At 42.4% G+C, this 22,718-nt stretch overlaps 2 protein-coding genes across 9 annotated transcripts in view; one reads left to right on the top strand and one right to left on the bottom strand.

The window, feature by feature from the left end:
• The first annotated feature begins 434 nt into the window (after positions 1–434).
• Positions 435–13,434, top strand: ncln (nicalin). Of its 8 annotated transcripts, none has more exons than XM_084067043.1 (15): positions 435–730; positions 2,602–2,792; positions 5,165–5,306; positions 5,927–6,021; positions 6,930–7,010; positions 7,512–7,615; positions 9,093–9,181; positions 9,556–9,695; positions 10,010–10,236; positions 10,776–10,863; positions 11,010–11,048; positions 11,271–11,434; positions 12,181–12,234; positions 12,539–12,617; positions 13,099–13,434. In XM_084067043.1, the coding sequence occupies exons 1-15, from the start codon at positions 556–558 to the stop codon at positions 13,159–13,161; spliced, it is 1,731 nt and encodes a 576-aa protein (XP_083923169.1). In that variant the 5' UTR covers positions 435–555; the 3' UTR covers positions 13,162–13,434. The 8 variants fall into 8 exon arrangements, with proteins under 8 accessions (XP_083923169.1, XP_083923170.1, XP_083923168.1 ...); XM_084067044.1 differs by having other exon boundaries at positions 5,162–5,306; positions 10,010–10,188; XM_084067042.1 differs by having other exon boundaries at positions 5,162–5,306.
• A 2,133-nt stretch (positions 13,435–15,567) lies between these two features.
• Positions 15,568–22,718, bottom strand: part of cers1 (ceramide synthase 1) — a 42,242-nt gene continuing 35,091 nt past the window's right edge. The window contains exons 6-7 of the mRNA XM_084067050.1: positions 22,344–22,501; positions 15,568–19,670 (exon numbers count right to left, since the gene is read on the bottom strand). Of these exons, the coding sequence (XP_083923176.1) occupies positions 19,628–19,670; positions 22,344–22,501 (201 nt within the window). The 3' untranslated portion in view covers positions 15,568–19,627. The remainder of the gene's footprint in view (positions 19,671–22,343; positions 22,502–22,718) is intronic.

Genomic DNA, 22,718 nt, shown 5'->3' with positions numbered 1-22,718 from the left:
GGCTGCAATTCAAAAATGGCCCTTGTCCAAGTCCTAACCTACCCCATATCCTAACCTAACCTACCCCCTACCCCCCCCCCCCTCTCTCTTTCTTCTTTTGTACATATTTTTCACTCTTCATACCAGTAACCTGTAAACTGATTGTATGACATTCTGTATAGTAGTGTGTATATCTGTCTGTCTCTTATATGTCATCATGATTTGTGTGCATGGGGATCTCATCTTAAACAAGCTAAGTGCTTAACTGAGCTATCCAGTTTAGTAGACCTTGTATTGCGAATTTGTACTTCCATGTACTGTCATGTACTGTTCTCATGTCTTACTAAATAAAGTACATCAATCAATCAATCAAGGGCTCGCTTCTTCTGGGCTCGTTTCTCTCTCTGAAAACCTGGCAACCCTGGTCGGTGCGGTTTCTAGCGTTGTTGGGGGATGCTACAGCTAGCACACAGTAGCTAACCTTCCTGTCAAGCTTCCTTCCTGGTTGTTGGAGACAGACAGCGACTAAAAAGAATACCATTTCTCTCTGATTTGTCGCGCAACACAACCGCCAACATGTTCGAGGAGGCGAGCGAGATGTTCGACAACATGTTCAAGACGTCCTTTCCGCTCACGTTCATTGTGTTCATCCCCGCGGTGCTCATCCTGGTGTCGCCGCTGCCAGCCGAAGCCGCACATGAGTTCACCGTGTACCGCATGCAGCAGTACGACCTGCAGGGGCAGCCCTACGGTGAGCGAGGAGAATACCAGGTCTATGTATCCAAATATATGCGGGCGCGTTGAGAGCTTGTAGAGCTTGTTATTTGGATACATACATGCATCATCATGGCATGTAGTAGCTTAGCCCTGGTTTAGCGAGTTCTCTCTAACGCCCTGCCAAGGCGCGCTGCTATTCTCATAGACTTGAAAGATCCCAATGCCGTGCGAGGTCTCCCGACTTTAATCAAAATAAATAAACCAAACTATTTTGCTGCTCACCGAAACAAAGGCTGCTTTGTGTTGTTTAAAGTCTATTCTCCGGGGTGGGAAGCCTGTCAGCACACCACCGTCTCTGTATAATACACTTTTTGGGCAGAAAATAAAATATGTACAACCAGATGGAATTTGTGTGATTTACTCCACTGCGCCCTCTACAGATCTGGTCCATATAAGTTACCATTGACCAGATCTGTAGAGGGCGCAGTGGAATAAATAAAACAATTTCCATCTGGCAGACATATTTTATTTTTTGCCCAAAAAGTGTATTGTACAGGGAAGGTGGGGTGCTGAGAGGCCTCCCATCCTTGAGAATAGCCTTTAAACAACTCAAAACAGCGTTTGTTTCGGTGAGTAGCGAAATAGTTTAGTTTATTTTTTACTAAAGACAGACCTCGCACGGCAGTGGAATTTTCGGCCTGTGAGCAGAGCAGCGCGCCTGGCAGGGCGTTAGGGAGAACTCGCTAACGCTCTGGACCAGGGCTAGTAGTAGCTGTCCCAATGACAGCTCGCAGTTAGCGTGGCTAGCCGAGTTAGCATGGTTAGCCCAATGCTTTCTGTCCTACTGCAGCAGTCAGTCCCTCGTTGATGGCTCTGGTCCATACCGTTGGGAGTTCTCCTTCTCCTAATGCTATGGACCAGAGCGACCTCATTGACAGAATCAAACCATTCACCTTTTAATCAATCTCATTACTGACTCCTCCCTCATTGATACCAGAGTGTGAGATTTCATTTCTGGTAAGCGGTGGTAGCAACACTACAATCAACTTTCTTCTCAGTATGTGGGTTGTTACATCTCACATTTATCTATGAACGAGAATGAATGGGATCTAATAGCATTTTGTATAGGCTTCAAAACCCAACCATGCCCTTACCTAGCCCTAGAATGTCTGTGATCTTACATACATTTCAGGTATTCCAAATACACAGTCATAGATCACCCTCGTCGACGCGCTGTGTAGTGACGATCTGCGCGACCATAAACGTGCTCTAAACTCCGTCTGTACTCACCCAATAATTAATTCCTAAGACTTGAGTCATATTTTGTCCTCTAGTTTCATATCCATTTGAAAGTTTTGCCAGAAAACGTGTGTTTAGTCAAATATCTCCACTTTCCCACGAGCTGCACACGGACGACTTTCTGTACCGGCGAGGGGCCCGGGAATGAGTGCAGGACTGAATATATGTAAACTTCCTTTAGGACGCACAAATGTTTGGGACACACAATTGGCAGATGGAGTGATTCATTACCCCGCACCAATCACAAGCACCTGTCAATTGTGTTCCCCATTCGTTTGTGCTTCCCTGTGTCAATTTGTTATGACGTTTTAAATTTGGTCCTTCACTCAAGTCCGTGCCCCTCGCCCGTACAGAAAGTCGTCCGTGTGCAGCTCGTGGAAAAGTGGAGATATTTGACTAAACACACGTTTTCTGGCAGAACTTTCAAATGGATATGAAACTAGAGGACAAAATATAACTCCAAGTCTTAGGAATTAATTATTGGGTGAGTACAGGCGGAGTTTAACATAAGTAGATGGTCTCTTTATGTTGTCAAAATGGTATTAGTTGACTTAAGACGTTATGTTTGCAAATACATTTATTGACTAATATTTCTGTTGTCTCTAGGAACCAGGAATGCCATACTGAACACAGAGGCACGTTCTGTGGAGGCGGAGGTGCTAAGTCGCCGCTGTGTTATCATGCGGCTGGCAGACTTCTCCTATGACAAGTACCAGAAAGCCCTGCGCCAGTCAGCGGGAGCTGTGGTCATCATCCTGCCCAAGAACATGTCTGCTATGCCTCAGGACATAGTGCAGGTATAAGAACACATCTGCTATGCATCAGGACATAGTGCAGGTATAAGAACATGTCTGCTATGCCTCAGGACATAGTGCAGGTATAAGAACACATCTGCTATGCATCAGGACATAGTGCAGGTATAAGAACACGTCTGCTATGCATCAGGACATAGTGCAGGTATAAGAACACGTCTGCTATGCCTCAGGACATAGTGCAGGTATAAGAACACGTCTGCTATGCATCAGGACATAGTGCAGGTATAAGAACATGTCTGCTATGCATCAGGACGTAGTGCAGGTATAAGAACATGTCTGCTATGCCTCAGGACATAGTGCAGGTATAAGAACACGTCTGCTATGCATCAGGACATAGTGCAGGTATAAGAACATGTCTGCTATGCCTCAGGACATAGTGCAGGTATAAGAACATGTCTGCTATGCCTCAGGACATAGTGCAGGTATAAGAACACGTCTGCTATGCATCAGGACATAGTGCAGGTATAAGAACACGTCTGCTATGCATCAGGACATAGTGCAGGTATAAGAACACGTCTGCTATGCCTCAGGACATAGTGCAGGTATAAGAACACGTCTGCTATGCATCAGGACATAGTGCAGGTATAAGAACACGTCTGCTATGCATCAGGACATAGTGCAGGTATAAGAACACGTCTGCTATGCATCAGGACATAGTGCAGGTATAAGAACACGTCTGCTATGCCTCAGGACATAGTGCAGGTATAAGAACACGTCTGCAATGCATCAGGACATAGTGCAGGTATAAGAACACGTCTGCTATGCATCAGGACATAGTGCAGGTATTCACCTCCAGTGGCATCATACATGACCATCTTAAGAACACGTCTGCTATGCCTCAGGACATAGTGCAGGTATTCACCTCCAGTGGCATCATAAATGACCATCTTAAGAACATGTCTGCTATGCATCAGGACATAGTGCAGGTATTCGCCTCCAGTGGCATCATAAATGACCATCTAGCATACAAAAGTATAGTCCTAGTCCGTTGCAGAGATTATGACTAAGTATTGAGTTACCACCTACAGAACAACCACTGCTCACATTGGGCCGCACTCAAATTACAGTTGGATTCATGACGTGCGCACCGGCCATTTTTTTTCTTAGCACCTTGCGTATGTTAGTAAATCATTACGATAATAATAATGGCTTGAATGTATATGCCGCCTTTCATAAACCCAAGGACGCTTTACATAAAAACAATGAACAACCAACAAACAAACAAAACGACAAACAACTATTTGCCATAAGCCTGAGAGAATAGGTGTCTTTTCAAGGCAGCCTTAAAAGAGTCCAGTGTGGGAGCATGGTTAATCTCCATTGGAAGAGAGTTCCTAAGGGTTGGGGCTGCCACACCTCAGGCTCTGTCCCCAAAGGTTCGCTTGCTTGTTTGGGGGATAGAGAGTAAGTCTGTGGACCACAGGTTGTGTGACAGAGTACGTTTTTGGAGGAGGCCTGAGAGGTTCTGTGGAGCCAGGGTGTTCAGACATTTGTAGGTGAGGAGGAAGAGTTTGTAATAGATGCGGAACTTAACAGGAAGCCAGTGCAGCTGGTCACGGGTGGGGGTGATGTGCTGCGAAGGCTTGGTGCGGGTGAGAGCTCAACCACACTTCCATGTACAAAATCATGAGCACAATGCAGTTGCGTGCGGGGAAGATATGATGACGCCTGTGCAAGACGCAAAAATAAGTTACACATAGCGCTGGTCTTGGAAAATAGTGCAATGGGTGTCTGTTACTAATACTGTATATTTTTTTAATTATGGAAGAAATTATTACAATTTGTGACTGGTACATTTAACTAACTTACCATTCTTTGTAAAACATTTGCAAGCATTTGGTGGATGGTCTGGTGTTAATTTCCCCCACTGTTTTATAATGCAGGAGGTCTCGTGTGAACCTGCACTGTCAGGAAAACATGCTTTGAGCATTGCTCTACTTTCGAACTGAGATTTATGTACAAACTCAAATTAATCCACGGATGCCATCTCTTATCAGCTGTGCCACACTTAAAACAAGAACAGGCAAAACCAGACTTCTAGGGTTCAAAGAGACAAACGTGAAAAAAGTTTGAATGTTTTCATTCCTTTTTTTTATTGGTGTCATAATCCCTTACGTTTGCCAAGTACAAATAATTCAAAGGAAATTGTTTCAGAGACACAATGGCCTCATTGATACTAGCACAACATGATGCAAAGGAACTGAAAGACATATTTGTCTAATACTTGTCTCATACTAAATTTGTTATGATTAAATGGTGAACTACCATTTATTACATGTTTATTGATTGAAACATATTTACTTTGCTGTGTACTAGTTGTCAAACTACCCTCTTGTATTGTTCCTTTCTAGCAGTTCATGGAGCTGGAGCCAGAGATGTTGTCCACCGAGACAATCGTCCCCGTCTACTTTGCCATGGAGGATGATGAGCTGCTGTCCATCTACAGCCAGACCCTGACGTCGTCCTCCTCCCAGGGCTCATCCTCTGCAGCCGAGGGTAAGTTCCATAGATTAGATCTTTATTTAAAACCCATTAAGACCTGAGGCCCATTCTACAAATGCCTTCTAAATCAGATCTCACACTTTCGAGATTTTTTTTAAATGTTAAAAAATGGATGTACAAGCTCGCAGCGTGGCACGAAGTGAGGCGCTGTGAGCTTGTATATCTGCCTCTGTCTTCGGCCTGGCGGAGACGATGACAGAATCCTGCCCTTGGCTAAGGCAAATATGTAAGCAGAAATACATGCAATCAAAATCTAATGTGGCTAAACATCACAGATGTACACCGATCGTTGCAGTCCAGTCAACTGTACAGTAATGGTATCCTACAGTGTTACTGCTGAATAGAATACACCAGTGATTCTGTGGGGACTTCCGTGTCTACTCTGTATAAAGCATAGAGGCGCTCTTTGGGTGCGATGAGAAGTGAAACCATTTTCACCCGTTTATGTGTACATAGTTATTATTACAGTGTATATAGAGGGCAGTGTATTTGTGAGAAATATTATGTATATTTACAGCAAGAAGATGCATAGGGCACTGGCAAATGATAAAGTCATATCCTATCCTTCCACACTTTTAATATTCATTTGTACTGTGTGTTCTGCCTTCTTATAGTGCTGATTCATACGGCCACAGCCAATGGCTTTCAGATGGTGACCAGCGGAGCTCAGAGCAAAGCTGTCAGTGACTGGGCCATCACCAGCCTGGAGGTGAGAATCCTACCTCCAGGGCATGCAATCTGAAATGCCATAACCTTGAGAAAACATTATTTTACTCCGCTAAGTACTTACGGGGTGCTAAGTATTTTGCCAAATATTTTAGAGAGAATAAAATCAACAGAACTACTGAGGTGTCCGCTGAAATGTGTGTTGACCTAAGCAGGGTGTTAAACCCCAGGGGGAATAAATGGGTTTTAGTCATACTGCAGGGGATTAGGAGACAGACAGTGGATTTCCTCTGAGGCCTGGGGGCAGGCGGTTACTCTTGACTGTAGACCAGAACATTGCATAGTAAAGGTTTTAATAGTCTACATGGTCCCATAAGTTTAGGCTTAAGTCACTGCTGTAAGCTCTCTATTCTTGACTTCATTTACTGCTTGGTCTCATGCGCCACATGCTTTGACTTAGAACAGAGGGCGCAGTAATTGAATTAAAATTGAATGTCTGGTGAACCCTAACTAAATTAATCATGTTACAAGTTTTCTAATCAATCCAAAGTCTCATTTCTTACTGTATCACATGGATATGTAAATGAACCACCTCAACAAGAACACGTGCATGAAGGCAAGGCCTATAGAATATTTTGCACACATAGATGCACATATTTGCATGTACTACAAATGCTTAATAGACATTGTTTTATTACTATAAATGGAATGTGTCTCCAAAGACAGCATCCTAATCATGTCTTGAAAGAGACCCTAATAAAGCAGTTATGCACCCTTTTTTTGCATAAAGCAAAGTGCGCCATCTGCTGTTGTAGTGCAGTAACAGCACTCTCTTTACTGAGCATTATGGCATAGCAATTAGCTATAGAATCAACCACCTCTGCTGTAGGGTCTAGCATTTAAAACCTTTACCCTATAACTTGTCTAATGAGGGTCTCTTATTTCTCTCAGGGTCGTCTGGCTGGGGTTGGCGGGGAGGACCTGCCCACCATTGTCCTTGTGGCTCACTATGACTCCTTCGGTGTGGCTCCAGTACGTGTTTTGGAAATGTTCTAGGAATGTTCTAACTGAAGAAATACTTAACTAGCCTACTAGTTGAAGGAGTTTGTCAAATAGCCTGTTCAGGGTTGTTGTTTTTTCTTAATGCAAATGAATGCAAAGAATTATCCTAAGTAATATTTATTTGAAGATTAAGTAATAAATATTTGAGTAACCTGTACAGACAAAAAATATATTTAATTAGTATACAAATAGTGGTCTTTTTTTATTTACTTGAGACAGCAATGATGTGTTTATGACATTTCAGGAAAGCCTTCACACAAAATGTACAGAATAAAAATAAAACAATCCCAGTTGACCAATATCTCGTAGACCTGATATAGCCTAACTGATTTAGGGGGGAAACCAAAACGTTGTCCCAATTCAAATGTATTCATAACTGACCGTTATTTCTCACAATATCCCATTACTGTGTGGTGGAGGCATGGGGTTACAATATGAAAGTTGACATCCTGCATATGTTGTCATCTACAGTGGCTTTCCTATGGAGCAGACTCTAATGGCAGTGGAGTGTCCATGTTGCTCGAGCTGGCTCGTCTCTTCTCTAGACTATACACATATAAGAGAACACATGCTGGGTGAGTAGTAAACAACTTGGCAAGTTAATTTATTTGTGGTGGCTAATGGTCAAGAAAGGCCTCTATATGTACTGTACACTCATATCTCTGCCCATTGGCCTCCAGTTATCCTTCTCTGCATTGTATAGACCAATTATTTGTTTACCAACATTGAGACTGGACGCACAGGTGATTGTTTCATGCAATCAATTCCCAACATATTGTTTCGGGGTGCGCTGGTTTCAGTTCATTCAACCTCCTCTTGTGTGTTGGCTAGTGAGGCGCGTCCTATCGAGACATGACAGAATGGGTTTCATTTGGTGCCGGCCTGCGCGCGCATACTGGTTCTTATCAGTGTGACGTCGTCTGTTAAGCGGTCTATAGGGAAGAAAGGAGGAGTTCAGTATGGATCCCTGGGAGACCATTGAAGTATATAGGGTTTAAGTGGTTAAGATGCTAAACATCATACCCAATCTATTGTCGCTGTCAGGTGGAAACCTTGTATATGTCCAAAACTAGTCTGTTACTTTTCAGGTAATGGAAAAAAGAACCTGTGTTCCAATGGATCCAATTATCTATTCACAAGCTTTTGTTAATCCTTTTCATTGGTTATAAAACACGGACAGACCTAACCTAACAAATCTAACAGCAAAAATAGCAGATCTACAAGCTCACATTTTGCAATGTGATGCACTGTGAGCTTGTAGATCGGTTATTGTTGCTACTTTTGTGTGACCCTGTAGTATGTTGAAATATGTAGATACAAGATTTCTGCCCGGCAGCAATGTTGGCTATGTTCTCCATACCAATAATTACTGTGCACTAGAGCCCTCTGCTGGATGTGATGTGGAATGCCACTTTAGAACTGAGCAGTTGGACACAAATCAATCTCTTCACTGAAGCTTGAAAATATTTCTAAAAAGAAGTGAATGCCAACTTTGGGGGTTCTATCGCACACTGCACATAAAGATGAAGTCTATATTATGCTACCCTGTAGTTGTTATGGACGGCATCCAAACCCTTTCACAGAGCTTCATTAACTATGCACTACTGACAGGAACTCCATTGACTTCCACTTACAGTGGTCAATAATGTGGGACAGACGCCTTTTTGTTTACGTTGTAACCTACTTAGCTGGATGGAAACAGTTCTTTTAACTATTGCAAGTGGCAGCTGAAAGAGGTGTGTGTGTGTGTGTGTGTGTGTGTGTGTGTGTGTGTGTGTGTGTGTGTGTGTGTGTGTGTGTGTGTGTGTGTGTGTGTGTGTGTGTGTGTGTGTGTGTGTGTGTGTGTGTGTGTGTGTGTGTGTGTGTGTGTGTGTGTGTGTGTGTGTGCGCGCGCTCTCTGAGCGTGATCCTAGTGTTATAGTTGTGATGTGAAGTCTGCCATCCACTTCAGTGAGAATTATTTTCAAAACTCTAACATTTATAGTGATCATTCTTGGTGTGGGTGACCCTTTACTCTAGATTTGACTCATAATGTGTCCCTGTGTGTTTTAGGTTCAACCTGCTGTTCTTTGTGTCTGGAGGAGGGAAGTTCAACTACCAGGGCACCAAACGTTGGCTGGAGGACAACCTGGACCACACAGGTACTGTTGCGGGTTGTCAGCTGCCTGCTATACATTTGCTCAAACAGAATAGAGATGGAGTGGGCACTGGACATTGTTGGATTTGTAATTTACCAATCGATCACACAGCATGGCATCCATGGCCGGGGTTGTTTTGGAAATCATATAGGAACAAATGTACAGGAAATGTATATAAGCTCCAACATTTGACCAGTCACACTTATCTCCACATGATGGCATGTAAACTTGTGTTAAATCCCGGCCTCATTGAGCCCTGTATTCATGCAGGCCTCAGCAGGTCTTAGACAAACAATGCCTCATCTCTGCTTTTCACCCTTCATGCATGTTTCCTTATTTGTGCCCATCATCATTGTGTCTCTTATCTCCCTCTCCAGACTCCAGCCTGCTCCAGGACAATGTGGCGTTTGTGTTGTGCCTGGACACTCTGGGGAATGATGATTCACTCCACCTCCATGTGTCCAAGCCTCCAAAGGAGGGAACCCCTCAGTATTCCCTGCTCAAGGAGCTGGAGACGGTAAGAACCAGGAGACATGCTGCCGCTCAGAAACCATAGACTATGTTGGAGGACTAATGATTCTCCTTTGCAAAACAAAAAGCTACCCTTGTTCAATTGACCGTATTCAAACGGAGGCCCTTTTGCCCTCATGTCATACCTGGAGGGTGGCAGGTCTGACATAAGAGGAGAATGGCTGCTGTGTGATATGGTCAATGGGGAACAATTGTGTCCCAGCTATAATCCATACTTAACTTGATTTGGTGTAATAACTTAACCGAGGTAAACTTCCTTCTGTTGCTTTCTCCCCTCCCCACCCCTCCCTGTGGTCCCAGGTGGTAGACAGCCATTACCCAGAGGTGAAGTTCTCCATGGTTCACAAGAAGATAAACCTGGCTGACGACACACTGGCCTGGGAGCACGAGCGCTTCGGGATCCGCCGGCTGCCGGCCTTCACTCTCTCTCACCTGTCCTCGCACCGCCTGGCTCAGCGTTCCAGCATCATGGACGTGCGGTCAGTGTCCCTCTCCTCTCGCCACGGAGCGGGAGAGCCCCCTGCTGGGTGGGTTCATTACTGCAAGTCTCCGAATCGACGACAAAAAACAACACGTGTCCATCATAGTCACCATCACCATCTTGTTGTTCATTGTCGTGGATTGTTGTAGTTGGTCGTCACAGCTTCACCCAGTTCGTCCAACCTTTGGGCAGCCCACCTATCCCAACCCTGTCTTGTCGCACCATCCAAATCAATCCCCATTGTACACTTGGACAAGCTGCTGTCATAGCTGTCTGTCTGTGAGTGTATTCGTGAACCATTTATCTGTTTTGTGTGATATGGAGCCTACTATGTCAGGCTATTTAATGGTTGTTCAGTGTTGTTTTCCCTGGCATTCTTTTTGTATTTTTGAGGCTGCCAATTTCACAGAGTTGTTTGCAGGTTATGATTCTCTGTACCCTTCCAGGTTATTTAAATATGGGAGCTCAGTAGTTATTCTCTCTTCCTTTCTAACCGTGCTGGCTTTCTGACTGCCTTCTGTTCTGTTGAGTTGTTAGTCCACAGGTCTAACGGTATGTGTGGCCTTATGGTCTTTGTGTTTGCAGGCCTCATGTTGACTTGAAGAAGCTGAGCAGGAACACAAAAGTGGTCGCAGAAGCCCTGGCTAGAGTCATCTACAACCTGACTGAGAAGGTACAACACTCTCTCTCTCTCTCTCTCTCTCTCTCAGTTCTCGCAATTTCAGTTCCTTGACTTTCTGTTACACCTGTAATTAATTCCTAAGTTCTGTCTATACCTAGTCTGTGTAAATTACTCTTGTGTTCTGCCTGTCTGCACAGGGTGCCCCAGGGGATCTGCAGATCTTCACTGAACAAATGGTAAGCTCCTAAACTCGATTAAACTTTTCTTGCAGGCACAAGTCTGGCAGTGTCCTTGTTGAGATTTGTTGCTATATAGTTGAGGCATAGTTTTCTGTTGATGACTCACACATGGCTAATACTGGAAATTCTCTCTTCCGGTGTGGACTATGTACCTCATGCTAATTTGTGACTGTTCTTATTTGTTTGTCTGTGTCATATGTCTGTGTATGATCACTGTAGCAAGTACAAGAGGAACAGCTATCATCAGTGGTGGACTGGCTGACAGCCCAGCCCAGAGCCGCCCAACTGGTGGACAAGGACAGCAGCGTGGTGTCCACCCTTGAGTATCACTTAGGACGCTACCTCAAGGATGTCAAGAGGCACTACGTCAAAGCTGACAAAAGGTATAGTGGCCAAAACATAAATACTTATTAGACCCTCCAGAAAAACGCGGGCAAAAATCCTTGATTATGTGGTAAAATCCTTGATTATGCGGGCTAAAATCCTAGATTTTGCGATGAAATATGCAGGGGTTTTATGTGATTTTATGCGGTGAAGTTGCAAAATATGCGAAAAGATGCGAAAATATGCGGCACATATTTCACAAATTATGCAATGCGCATATTATGCTATGCGATGCGCATATTATGCGATGCGCCCTTTTTGAAAAAAAATTATCCCTGCATAATCATGCGTGTAATCGCATATTATGCGCATAACCACGTTTTTCTGGAGGGTCTAGTATATGCACACCCTTTTTAAATTTGAACATAATAATAGTTACTAAGACTCCTGATGTCCTTACAGAGTAGAAGTTTGATGATGTGAAATCAGGTTTGACATTGCTAGTCGTCATTTGTTCACATTCTGAGACTCACTTGTGCAATGTAAAACAAAGTTGATTCTATAGCATAGACTAGAGAAACAAGTTCATGTTTGTCTACCGCATAGGTTATGGTAGCAATAATGATGAATCAACCCAATCACACCCAAATGAATGCTGAGATGCTAGAGCTCGGAAATACATTCAAAATAATTCTAGATGGTAGTCCAGCTCAACGTTTATGCGAGACGCAGTAATGCAGTGGTGCGTTTTAGACTGCTCCAGATGATATCGCTCTGACAGCTGCTTCCTTTCTCTCCTCCTCAGGGACCCAGAGTTTGTCTTCTATGACCAGCTCAAACAGACTATGAATGCTTATAGGTAAGGGATAATGGGCTGCATTTCATTGGCTGTTGGGTGGAATCCTCATATGTCCAAAAGTAGCAAAAATACAAGCTCAAAACGTGCCGCAGTGTGTTTTGAGCTTGTAGATCGGCTATTTTTGCTACTTTTGTGTGATGCTAGTTTGACGAAGTAGGGCATTCATTTACAAAAAACATAAAAAGTTGAAATATGGAGATACAAGTTTTCTACCCAACAGCAACGATTCATATCTTCATAGAGATGTTCCTCCTCTGAGCTTAAGTTAACCTGAGGTTTTTCTTTTTTGATTCTCCCATATCAGAGTGAAGCCTGCCATCTTTGACCTGCTGCTGGCTGTCTGTATTGCAGCCTACTTAGGAGTGATGTATGTGGCCATTCAGGTGGGTCAAGTCACAGGTTTCATCTTCATCTATATATATATCTCTCTCGCTCTCTCTCTCTCTCTGTCTCTGTCTCTCTCTCTGTCTCTCTGTCTCTCTGTCTCTGTGTAGTGTAATACTGCTATCCGTTTAATGGGAGGGCCAGCGGGCATATGTATAGATATTTATTTAGTGACTCAGACATATCGGTCGGAATGTCCGGACTGTGTGAGGGCCGCTACTCGTCCCGAACCTCTAGTTATACAAAAGTTCCATACGTTACAATTTATGAAATAATTCATTATAAATTGAAGAAAATGTAAACTAACAGTTATAAACAGTGGCTGGTGGTAGTTTCTAGGTTGCAGGTCACAAACAAGGTGGATCCATTCAGAGTGCTATACTGGGAGATATTCGCATTGTCTCTCAGTCCTATACCGGTCTATGTATAATTGGTACTCCTTAGTTGGTTAATTGGTAATGTTGCCTCTGTCTTTTCCAGAACTTTGGTGTCCTCTACAGTATTGTCCGCAGAATCACCCAGCCCAAGACAAAGACTCACTAAGCTCCACCCATTTCCTCTTCTCATCTAGACTCCACCCCCTTTCTTCAAGTCATCAACAAACACTAGCCAATAAGAACACAAGGGCTGGACCAAGCAGCTCTATTTGTGAAGTTTTCCATACAACAATATCCCCCCCCCCCCTGCCCCCGCCTCAACCCGAAGAAAACTGATGTCAGATCCTTTCTTGCTGCCAACTTTTAGTCATCCAGCCTTTGGTCTCAGTGGCCAAAATAGTTGGGATTTGTTCCTATGTCTTCTGTCCCCATGAACAAACATTTCACCGGTCATTATTCATCACAAATCCAACCCGTAGCTGCCTGTTATTTTATTTTATTTATGTCCAATCTAATCTGTGGATCATTGAGTAGAGGATGGATCTAAGCCAGACCAGTGGTTCTCAAACCTTTTAATGTCAACGAGCCCCCATAACTCTAGAGTGTACGGGTCCATTTGGTTCCATTAGTACACTCTCAGATTAAAGACCTGTAAGGGCCCATTTGGAACCCTCTCAAGGAACCCTTAGGGTCCCTGGACCCCACTTTGAGAACCACTGGTCCCAGGTGGTGGATGTTTTTTTGTCTGAGCTTTTTTGCCGTTCCATATAGCTAACCAAGTGGCTGAAACCTACAGTATACCAAGGCTCTGGGATCTACACTGTTTAAAGTAGGTTGTGAGGGCTAACCCATTACTGTACCCACTGATCACTCTGCCTTCCTCTCAAAGTGTTTATTCTGCCAAACTAATGTGGAGGGGTGAGTTGTCTTCAAAGGCAGCTAGGAGGAAGACTTGACTGTACAGGAATTACTCTGGAATGAATAAATATATATGTGTGTGTTTATATACATACGATATATATATATCTCAGATATATGGTATATTAGAGTTCTATTAGCCAGCCCGGTTGACTTAAAAATTTCCTCTAACAGAAGAATTGTTTACGTGAAGGATGGCTTGTCTAAAATTAAATGTGAAATACAATACTGTATATGCCATTGCCTTTTTAGTGAAATTAGCAAGACCTGAAACAATGTCTTTGCTGCTCTATCTGTGAATCCTCCTATTACTCATTCAGTACAATGATTACAGTTTTAGAAAATAAAATGGGTCAAGGGAGGAAATGAACAATAGCTGCCATAAATGCAGTTGTAAATTGTGGTTGTGGTCACGCAGTTGGTCTACTTTATTACCCACTTTGACAGGTAACAAACCATCTTTTGGAGAACCTGCTTTATAACAATCTTGGTGACTTGTAAAATAGTGGAAGTGAAATTTGCAACTTCCAGCCACTGGCACAAAAAGGCTAATTTCCTGCCCTACAAACGGATGTCACATTGATTGTTCTGTCTGCCTTTTTTTCCCGGTTGTCACTTTTATCTTTACTGTTGCCATTTGTGTGAATTTTGTCTCGTTTTAAATTGTTCAGTTTTTTTTTGGTGAATTCACAGTAAATGATCTCGTTGAAATCCACTAAATCTGCACTCTTCACAGTAATCTTATGGAACCAAGGTGGTTAACACTCAAGTAAAATGAACTGCATACAGTGCGGTCAAAAGGTCACATTCCACAATTGGTCCTTGGCCATATCTGTATGTGTGCAACACATGACAGAGTGCCACATCACGTTACAGAATGAACTCTTTTATCAATAGACCTTCAGAAAGTCAAGTGCTGTGACCCTTGTTTTTAGCAACACATTCATCAAGTCTACGTTGCAGTATACAGCACACTGAGCACAGTATATATACGATAAACTACATCAGCCACAATGCACAATTGTGTTGGTTTTAAATAAATAAACACATTTCATTGGGGAGAAGTCACATTTTAAAGACGTGTCCCTAGCATCCCTATTCTGGGTATGTCTTGAATGCTGAACATTCGGCAAAAACAGACGTGAGCTTGTAGATCAGCTATTTTCAGTGTAGAGATTTGGTATAGGGGGATATATGGACCCTTGGGGGAAGGTCAACAGATTATATAAGGTATAGCGGTTTAGGGCATTGGTGTTGATAGGAAAGGAGTGTGCCGGTACATCATGTATACTGCAATGTGGCCTTGATCAAGTCTGCCCTGCCTTTTGCGAAGATTGAGTGATGTTTGTTTTCTGTGCTTATTACTTATAGTGCAGCATGACTGATGTCCCCCTCTACGACAATGGAAACTGAAAATAATTGGTTAATTTAATTGTGGTAAATATCTATGAATTTTAATTTATTGAAGCAGACAATGCTTATCTGTGCACTGAATTGAAACTCTTCTTTCTAGGACATTCGTTGTCTGTCTTAGCAGTTTTTCCACCACATACACTCAATCCTTGCATTGAAAATTACATCAGTTATAACAAAAAATAAAATTATTTGTCAAAGAAATCTGCATCACCCGTTCCTTTTTCCTTAATTTGAAATGTTTATTTTATGGGGGGAAATTATACAATAACACTGGTTCAATGGAGTTATTAAAATTATTATAAAAGAGTAAGTACCTGTCTTATCAAGTGGTCAGATTCAGAATCTGGTCAAATTGAAACTAAATTGGGGATGGGGGTGGGGGGGCTGATGATATACTTTACAGTGTGTATCATTGGTCCAAATAAAACATGTATTCTGAAAATACACTTTGAACAGAGATTGACATACATCATGATTTGTCCCCTCAAAGAAAGTCATAACAATTCCCACAGATTCTCTACACTCTACTACTTCTTTAGCCTAATAATGAACAATAAAAATAATAGTAATAAATTACAGTGCAATTTGTAAGAAATACCTGCGGAGCAACTGCCCCTCATATTCACTACAACCTCTTCCTCATCACCAGGTCCCAGAAACACATAGGTTTGTGAATTAAGTTGGCACATTCTAAAAGCATTAATACATCACCCAAACTCAACATGTAAATGCATTGTCATAATGAGCTTCATCTGCCAAATGTTTCCCAAGTAGCATCTACCCTAACCCAGGATGAACTGAACCTTAAGCCAACATTGTATTGAATGCTTAAGAAAGACATGCCAAATCTGCACTGAAAGGAAACTAGGCGGCTAAATACTCTTTAATATTTTTCCCTTTATAACACAAATTATATTTCTTTTCTTTTTTTCAAGGGGGGCATAATGAAACAGATTTCAGAGTGGTTTATCCTTGATTCACATTGTCAGTAGTGCTGTCTGTAGTGTAGACAGACTGGGAGAGAGCTGGGCAGAGGTGGAGGGAAAGAACACTTATAAGCCTTTTGTAGACAGTACAGCGGAAAATTCACTAGGCCACGGTGAACCCCAGGAACCAGTTCTACCTAACAGAGATCATAGTTGTGGTGGGTTTACAGCAAACTCTGCTCCCCATTGGAATTACCAGTTAGCAACTAATTGGAACCAGTTCGGCAATAAAAAAGAAAAGAAAAGAAATCTCTGTATTGAGAGTTTAGCAATTAATAAAGGTCATAACATTGATAAACTAGCTTCACAGGAGATATATCTTCGGGGTGGAGGTAGAGGAGATGAACTGAACAGTGCAGGTCATCCACATTAGAATGACATGCAGCAAAAGTTGGCTTTCCTCCACCTAGAGGTTAAAATCAGAAAGCAATGGCTCTGAAAAAAAGCTATTTGATGCCTTTGGATGATATAGAATCTGTCTAAATAAATTATAGAACATTAATAAAACATAGCATGATGTGGTACAGCACACACATAACATATGTATAGGCTCTACAGTACCCCACATAACCTGAACATTAGCTTCTTCTTATCAAGTAATGCGGAATGAGAGCAATGAAAAAGGGGAACAGGTTTAGGACTAATAAACCCAGACAACTGTGATCTATAAAAACAACCCTATCGTCTCCACCAACTCCTACACAGCAGAACAAAAGGGACACACACACAATGATTGGAATACAAACAGTGTTCTCAGAGGGAAAACAGCAGCAATTCCAAAACTCATCAACAAAGATGAAACGTAAGATCAGCAGCGATGATGACGTTGAATGTAAATAAAATCATGAGCTAGTTTGTAATCCCCAGACCGCTAAAACATGTTACAGAGCTCTCCTAGCTATAGTTAGCAGGCCTTAAGGGGATGTGGAAGACGAGGCCATGTACTGGACAGTTTGGGATGCATCATCTGCTGAACAATAATAACATCTGTGGCCTACTCCAGCAGAACAAGCATGCCGTTCATCAAAACAAGAACTTGAATTTGATCGAGAAGGTAGAGGACGGATACAACCCTTATTCATATTTCATGGTTTTCAGCCAAGGGGACTCCTGCAGAGCTGTAGCATAGGCCTACATACATTCACTGAAACACAGAAACCATACCTCACACTCAGGGTTCGATTTGTAAAAAAGAATAACAGAGGAGAGGGACATTTTCTTAACCATTAGGCCTACTTAACTTTGATTCTGCCAATGCTTTTCAATGAGAACGGAGCGTTTTTTTTTTTTGCGGAAATCCGCGAATGGCAACAAACCGCTCTATTTCCATTGAAAAGCATTGGCAAAGTTCAGTGTGACTGCACCCTTAAGCCCTATATTATTCATATGGCAATTAGTGAAAATAGCTGATCTACAAGCTCATACAATCGTGACGCATTGTGAGCTTGCAGATCTGCCACAGTATTTTCGCTACTGAATAATACTTTTTTTTAACATATTATGACAATTTGCCCAAAATAGGGACACCAAGCTGCGAGCTTGTACATCTGCTATTTTTGAACATTTTTGAAGAATCTTGAAAGTGTTGTTTAGAAGGCATTTGTAGAATCGGCCTCAGGTCTTAATGAGTTTAATTCAGTCTGACCAGAAGCAGAGATCAAAATGAATGACCAGAGGGGGTGGTATCAAAAGCAGAGGCATGGATGTCCCCCATTCCCCCAGCAAATCGAACCCTGCTCACACATTAAGGTCAGAGGAGGCAGGTCCATTCTTGGAAGTGTGCGCGCATGCACGCACAAACACAATGTCCAGTTATCTCTGCAGCTTCAGGTGAGTTCACTTTGAAGATAAGTTATGCACATTGATAAAGAGGTTAAGATTACATTGATAGTAGTTTTCTTCTTTGTCATTTGTTTTTAAAACAACTTCATAGCGTATTTCCAAAACCATTCCAATGCCATGCATTCCACAATACCATAATGTGTGCATATGTCTTTTTTCTTTTCTTCTTTTTTTTTAATCATACTTCATTGTTTTGTTTTTTATTATCTCTATATAAATCCAGGGCCATTGTTAAAATTTTACTGTGAACCTGACTGCCGCCACCACCCACAAATTGTTTTTGGATATTATTCACATTCATATAAAAAAAGAAGAAATCATGAGGATGATACCGAAACCCAATCAATCAATCAAACTGTCATCATTAAACCAGCAATCAGCTTGTATGCCTTCATATCAGTGCTTCAACAGATGTTATACAAGACAAAAGACAAAACATAAAATGTTAAATTGCAGTAAATATTTCCAACGCCTATTCCACCGCCTATTCCATCACAAGAGAGAAGAAAAAGAAAACAAAAACATCTTTGGAAAAGAAAAAAAAAACATGAACTGAAATTAAACAAAATGTGAAATGTTTCCCATGAAATGACCAGCAATGCACTTTATGTCCTTCACATTACAAAAGACTTTCTGTCAGCGCTCAGAGCACAGAGACACCCTTCCACCCCACGGACACAGTGGGGGGTTGCTTCGTGGTTCACAGCCATCGACCTGTGCGATGATATGGAAAATCAATACGAGTTGAGTTGGTCAAACGACACCAGGGAGCGAGAGACCACGGCAGAGCTGTTTTTGAATGATGCACCTTCCCTTTCTTTACAGCCGGGTCTTCAAACCTCACATCTGGAGTCAAAGAGGATGATGAAAGCAAACAAAATAAAAAAAAATATTGCGTGGTCGGTGTTACACAAACACTGGTGGTCAATCAATCCTGTGGAGTCAGGGCAGAGAGAGAGAACTTTGAACATTGCTCACCCCTCCAGCACGGGGTCATTATTGGTATTGTAGGTCTAGACTGGGCACTTTGAGCACTTTAACCCCTGTACGTGTTGTCCAGGGCCATGATGATGATGATTGTGATGATGATGATTATGACCGCAGAGTATCTACACACCCTGGAGAACTGTACAACTCTGGTCTGCACGTGACCAACTCCCCACTCTGTCTTGCCTCTATGTGATCTACCAGATGTGATGATGCTAACAATAAGACTGTAAGGTCACCTGAAATAACATTCACAGTGCTAAAAAAAAAAAAAAAAAACACAATCAAAACCAACGTGATGACAGAAAAAAAATCAAACCAAATGAAACAAAACTAAAAAGATTGCGTCCTAAATAATTTTTCGTCCTTTTTCTGTTTCATGGAGCTCTGCTCTCAGCCAGGTTTGAGCGCGAGCCATACCAGATGAGCCTCCTCTTGCTTGTATTTGTACTCAAGTGCCAGGTGGTGGCGATGGGGAGGCCATTATAGATGTTTCTCCTTGGTGAGGCCATTCTGCACGTGCTTCCTGCAGCAGAGAGAGAAGAGGTAAAGACCACGGATGGAGAAGGAAGGGAATTGAGCGAAAAGAGGAAAGCCAAAGAAGAGGAAAGAATGAATCAATAGGCATAGAAAAGCAACAAGGGTGAGCACGGGAGTGACAGAGCAAAGCACATGAAGAATTCATGAGGATTGACTTGCAAAAATCTATAACACAAGGAAATGACAGCACTCACAACTTTACCCAAGTAAAGGCGGTTACACACCGGCGAATATGCGAATATACGCAAAATTCGGATTCGTTCCGAACAATTAAAAGACGCTTTTTCGCTTTTTTGCTCCATGTAAGCTTGCATTGACTTTATAAGGTTTTAAAAAAAAACGTATTATTCGCATGAAAAAAATCGCCCCGGTGTGTAAGGACCTAAAAAGGACATCGCTTCACTAACAGCAAAGTATTACCGTATACCTTCAGAGCAAAACAAATGTGTTAACTTTCATTCATCAGGTTTGCTCTTAGTTGAGCATTATTACTTTGCGGCATGCTTAATTGGAATCTATTATTTTCGGCGAGCGTCAGACGTCAATGTATACGACTTTACTGTACGTTTCTATCAGCTGACACACATGGCTGATGTGTCTGGGCACATGTCTTCCTCTGGTCAGAGCATGCATGTTGCTTGGTGATTAACAGATGTGTGGTGTTAGCAGGCACAGTGGCTATCATCAGAGCTCAAGGCCAGGAAGATAAGAAGTGGGGGAGGTTAACACTAATCACATCTCCATATGGACATGGGGCTCTTTGATCCTATCTACCTATCTGGACAACTTACACAATAATCCCCATGGCAGAGCTGCTCCTTCTGCCTTGTGTGTGTGTGTGTGTGTGTGTGTGTGTGTGTGTGTGTGTGTGTGTGTGTGTGTGTGTGTGTGTGTGTGTGCGTGCGTGCGTGCGTGCGTACGTGGCCGTGCGTGTGTGCGTGTGTGCAACAGTGTGCGTATGTGTTTGTTTGTGTGAGTGTTTGTTTGTGGAGTGCGTGCGTGCGTGCGTGCGTGCGTGCGTGCGTGCGTGCGTGCGTGCGTGCGTGCGTGCGTGCGTGCGTGCGTGCGTGCGTGCGTGCGTGCGTGCGTGCGTGCGAGCGTGCGTGCGAGTGATTGAGAATTGCATGTGTGTTTGTTTGTCAGACCAGAGTCAAAGATTACATTCCAAAATGTTTTAGTGATTCTACTTGGGGGACAGATTTAATGAACTTTAGTTACTTTAGTTATTTAGATTTAAAAACAACGAAGGCTACCATGATAATCAGAAGAACATGACACAAGTTAGCCACACTGAGGGAATAGGTAGCTCCATAGATGAAAAAAAACACACATTGTTGATTGATTGATGTTATTTGATCAATTAAAACACAATAGATTGCATGTAATACCTCATTTATATCTACACAGAAAGCTTACTCCGCTGTCAGTATGTGTGAGAATGTGTGAAAATGTCCTAGTTTCATGATTCCTGAAGTTAAAGATAAAGACGCTAATCACTAATCAAGTTTGGCATGTTCTGGTTTAAAGCTTAAAGGAGAATTTTGGACTCTTATACCTTTTCTATGATGTTATGATATCTTAGTATGAATGGTACAGTAGAAAAAATTAATAACTCAATCCCGGGTCCGCCACAGCTTAAAACGTGCGCGGATAGGCCTTGCGTTTTTTTTTTGTGAGATCTGACGTTCATAGTGACAGAACACTGTTCAAAAAAAAAAAAAGGTCTCGCTAGACGAGATTGAAATCTCGTCTAGCGAGACTTAGTTGTTTTTTTTTGTTTGTTTTTTGGTTGCATAGTGTTCTGTCACTATGAACGTTAGATCTCACAAAAAAAAAAAAGCTATTGAAATATGTGATCTAACGCAAGGCCTATCCGCGCACGTTTTAAGCTGTGGCGGACCCGGGATGGAGTTATGAAAATTTTCTACTGTACCATTCATCCTAAGATATCATAACATCATAGAAAATGTAAAAAAACCTTAGTCCAAAATTCTCCTTTAAGGCAGCAGCGTGGCTGGACTCTGGGCACTTGCCTATCCACAAACTATAGGGAGAAAGTGATATGATGGTAGCCTGGCATTGACCAGACTGATAACGTGGATTCACTCTCACATTCCTCCCCGGTATCAGTCTGAACTTCGGCCCATAGGGAGTGAGTATGAGAAATCAGAAAATGATCGGGCCAATCACTGACTGCGTTTCAACTGCTGTCCGTACAACAGTGAAAAGCATCAAAATCATTTTCTGATTTCTCATACTCGCTCCCTATGGGCCGAAGTCCAGACTGATACCGGGGAGGAACGTGAAAGTGAATCCACTTTATCAGTCTGGTCAATGCCAGGCTACCATCATATCACTTTCTCCCTATAGTTTGTGGATAGGCAAGTGCCCAGAGTCCAGCCACGCTGCTGCCTTAAAGGAGAATTTTGGACTAAGGTTTTAGTAGTTTTAGTTTTAAAGTACCTGTAGCTGATAACAGGAAATCCAGAAAAAATGTTTTTGTGCCATAAAGACAGAATGACAACGTCTCAATTTTGAGTCGGAGAGCAAGGTGATCACTGAATATTTTTAACGGACATCAAAATTAACATCCTGTGTGCCACTTACAAAGATGTATGAGACACTCAGTCAATGCATGTCCCTGTGTTAATGGACTCACCCATGGGCGGAGTTTTGATGTCCTGCATCATTGTTGTCTTCCGGCTGAGGCCGTTTGAGCAGACCTGCTGCTGCCTTGGAGCCCTCCTCCTCTTCATACTCCCGAACATCATTCACCTCCTTCAACTTCAGAACCTTCACCACAAACAACACGATGAACTACAGGGGAGGAGAGGAGAGGAGAGGAGATTATTTTTCAAGCCAGCATTTGTGGAGCATTAGCAAGAAATCAAACTGTGACGATCAAAACGGTTTCTGAGTTAATCATTTTTGTTTAAAAGTCCAGCCGGTCTAATGCAGTGTGCTGTTTACCAAGTACTGTGTACTTCCAATGGAAAGACTAATAAAAGAGAGGGGAAACAACTTTATGAATATA

Source organism: Gymnoscopelus microlampas (genome assembly GCF_963454915.1).
Source record: "Gymnoscopelus microlampas genome assembly, chromosome: 9".
Lineage (NCBI taxonomy): Eukaryota > Metazoa > Chordata > Actinopteri > Myctophiformes > Myctophidae > Gymnoscopelus > Gymnoscopelus microlampas.
This window is presented reverse-complemented; position numbering and strand designations above follow the sequence as displayed.

Excerpts from the sequence above, each read along its gene's own strand:
- ncln (XM_084067042.1), top strand. The coding sequence starts at position 556 with ATGTTCGAGGAGGCGAGCGAGATGTTCGACAACATGTTCAAGACGTCC. Across the intron at positions 7,011-7,511 it reads ACTCCTTCGGTGTGGCTCCA|TGGCTTTCCTATGGAGCAGA; the intron begins GTACGTGTTTTG and ends TGTCATCTACAG. Across the intron at positions 11,435-12,180 it reads TACGTCAAAGCTGACAAAAG|GGACCCAGAGTTTGTCTTCT; the intron begins GTATAGTGGCCA and ends TCTCCTCCTCAG.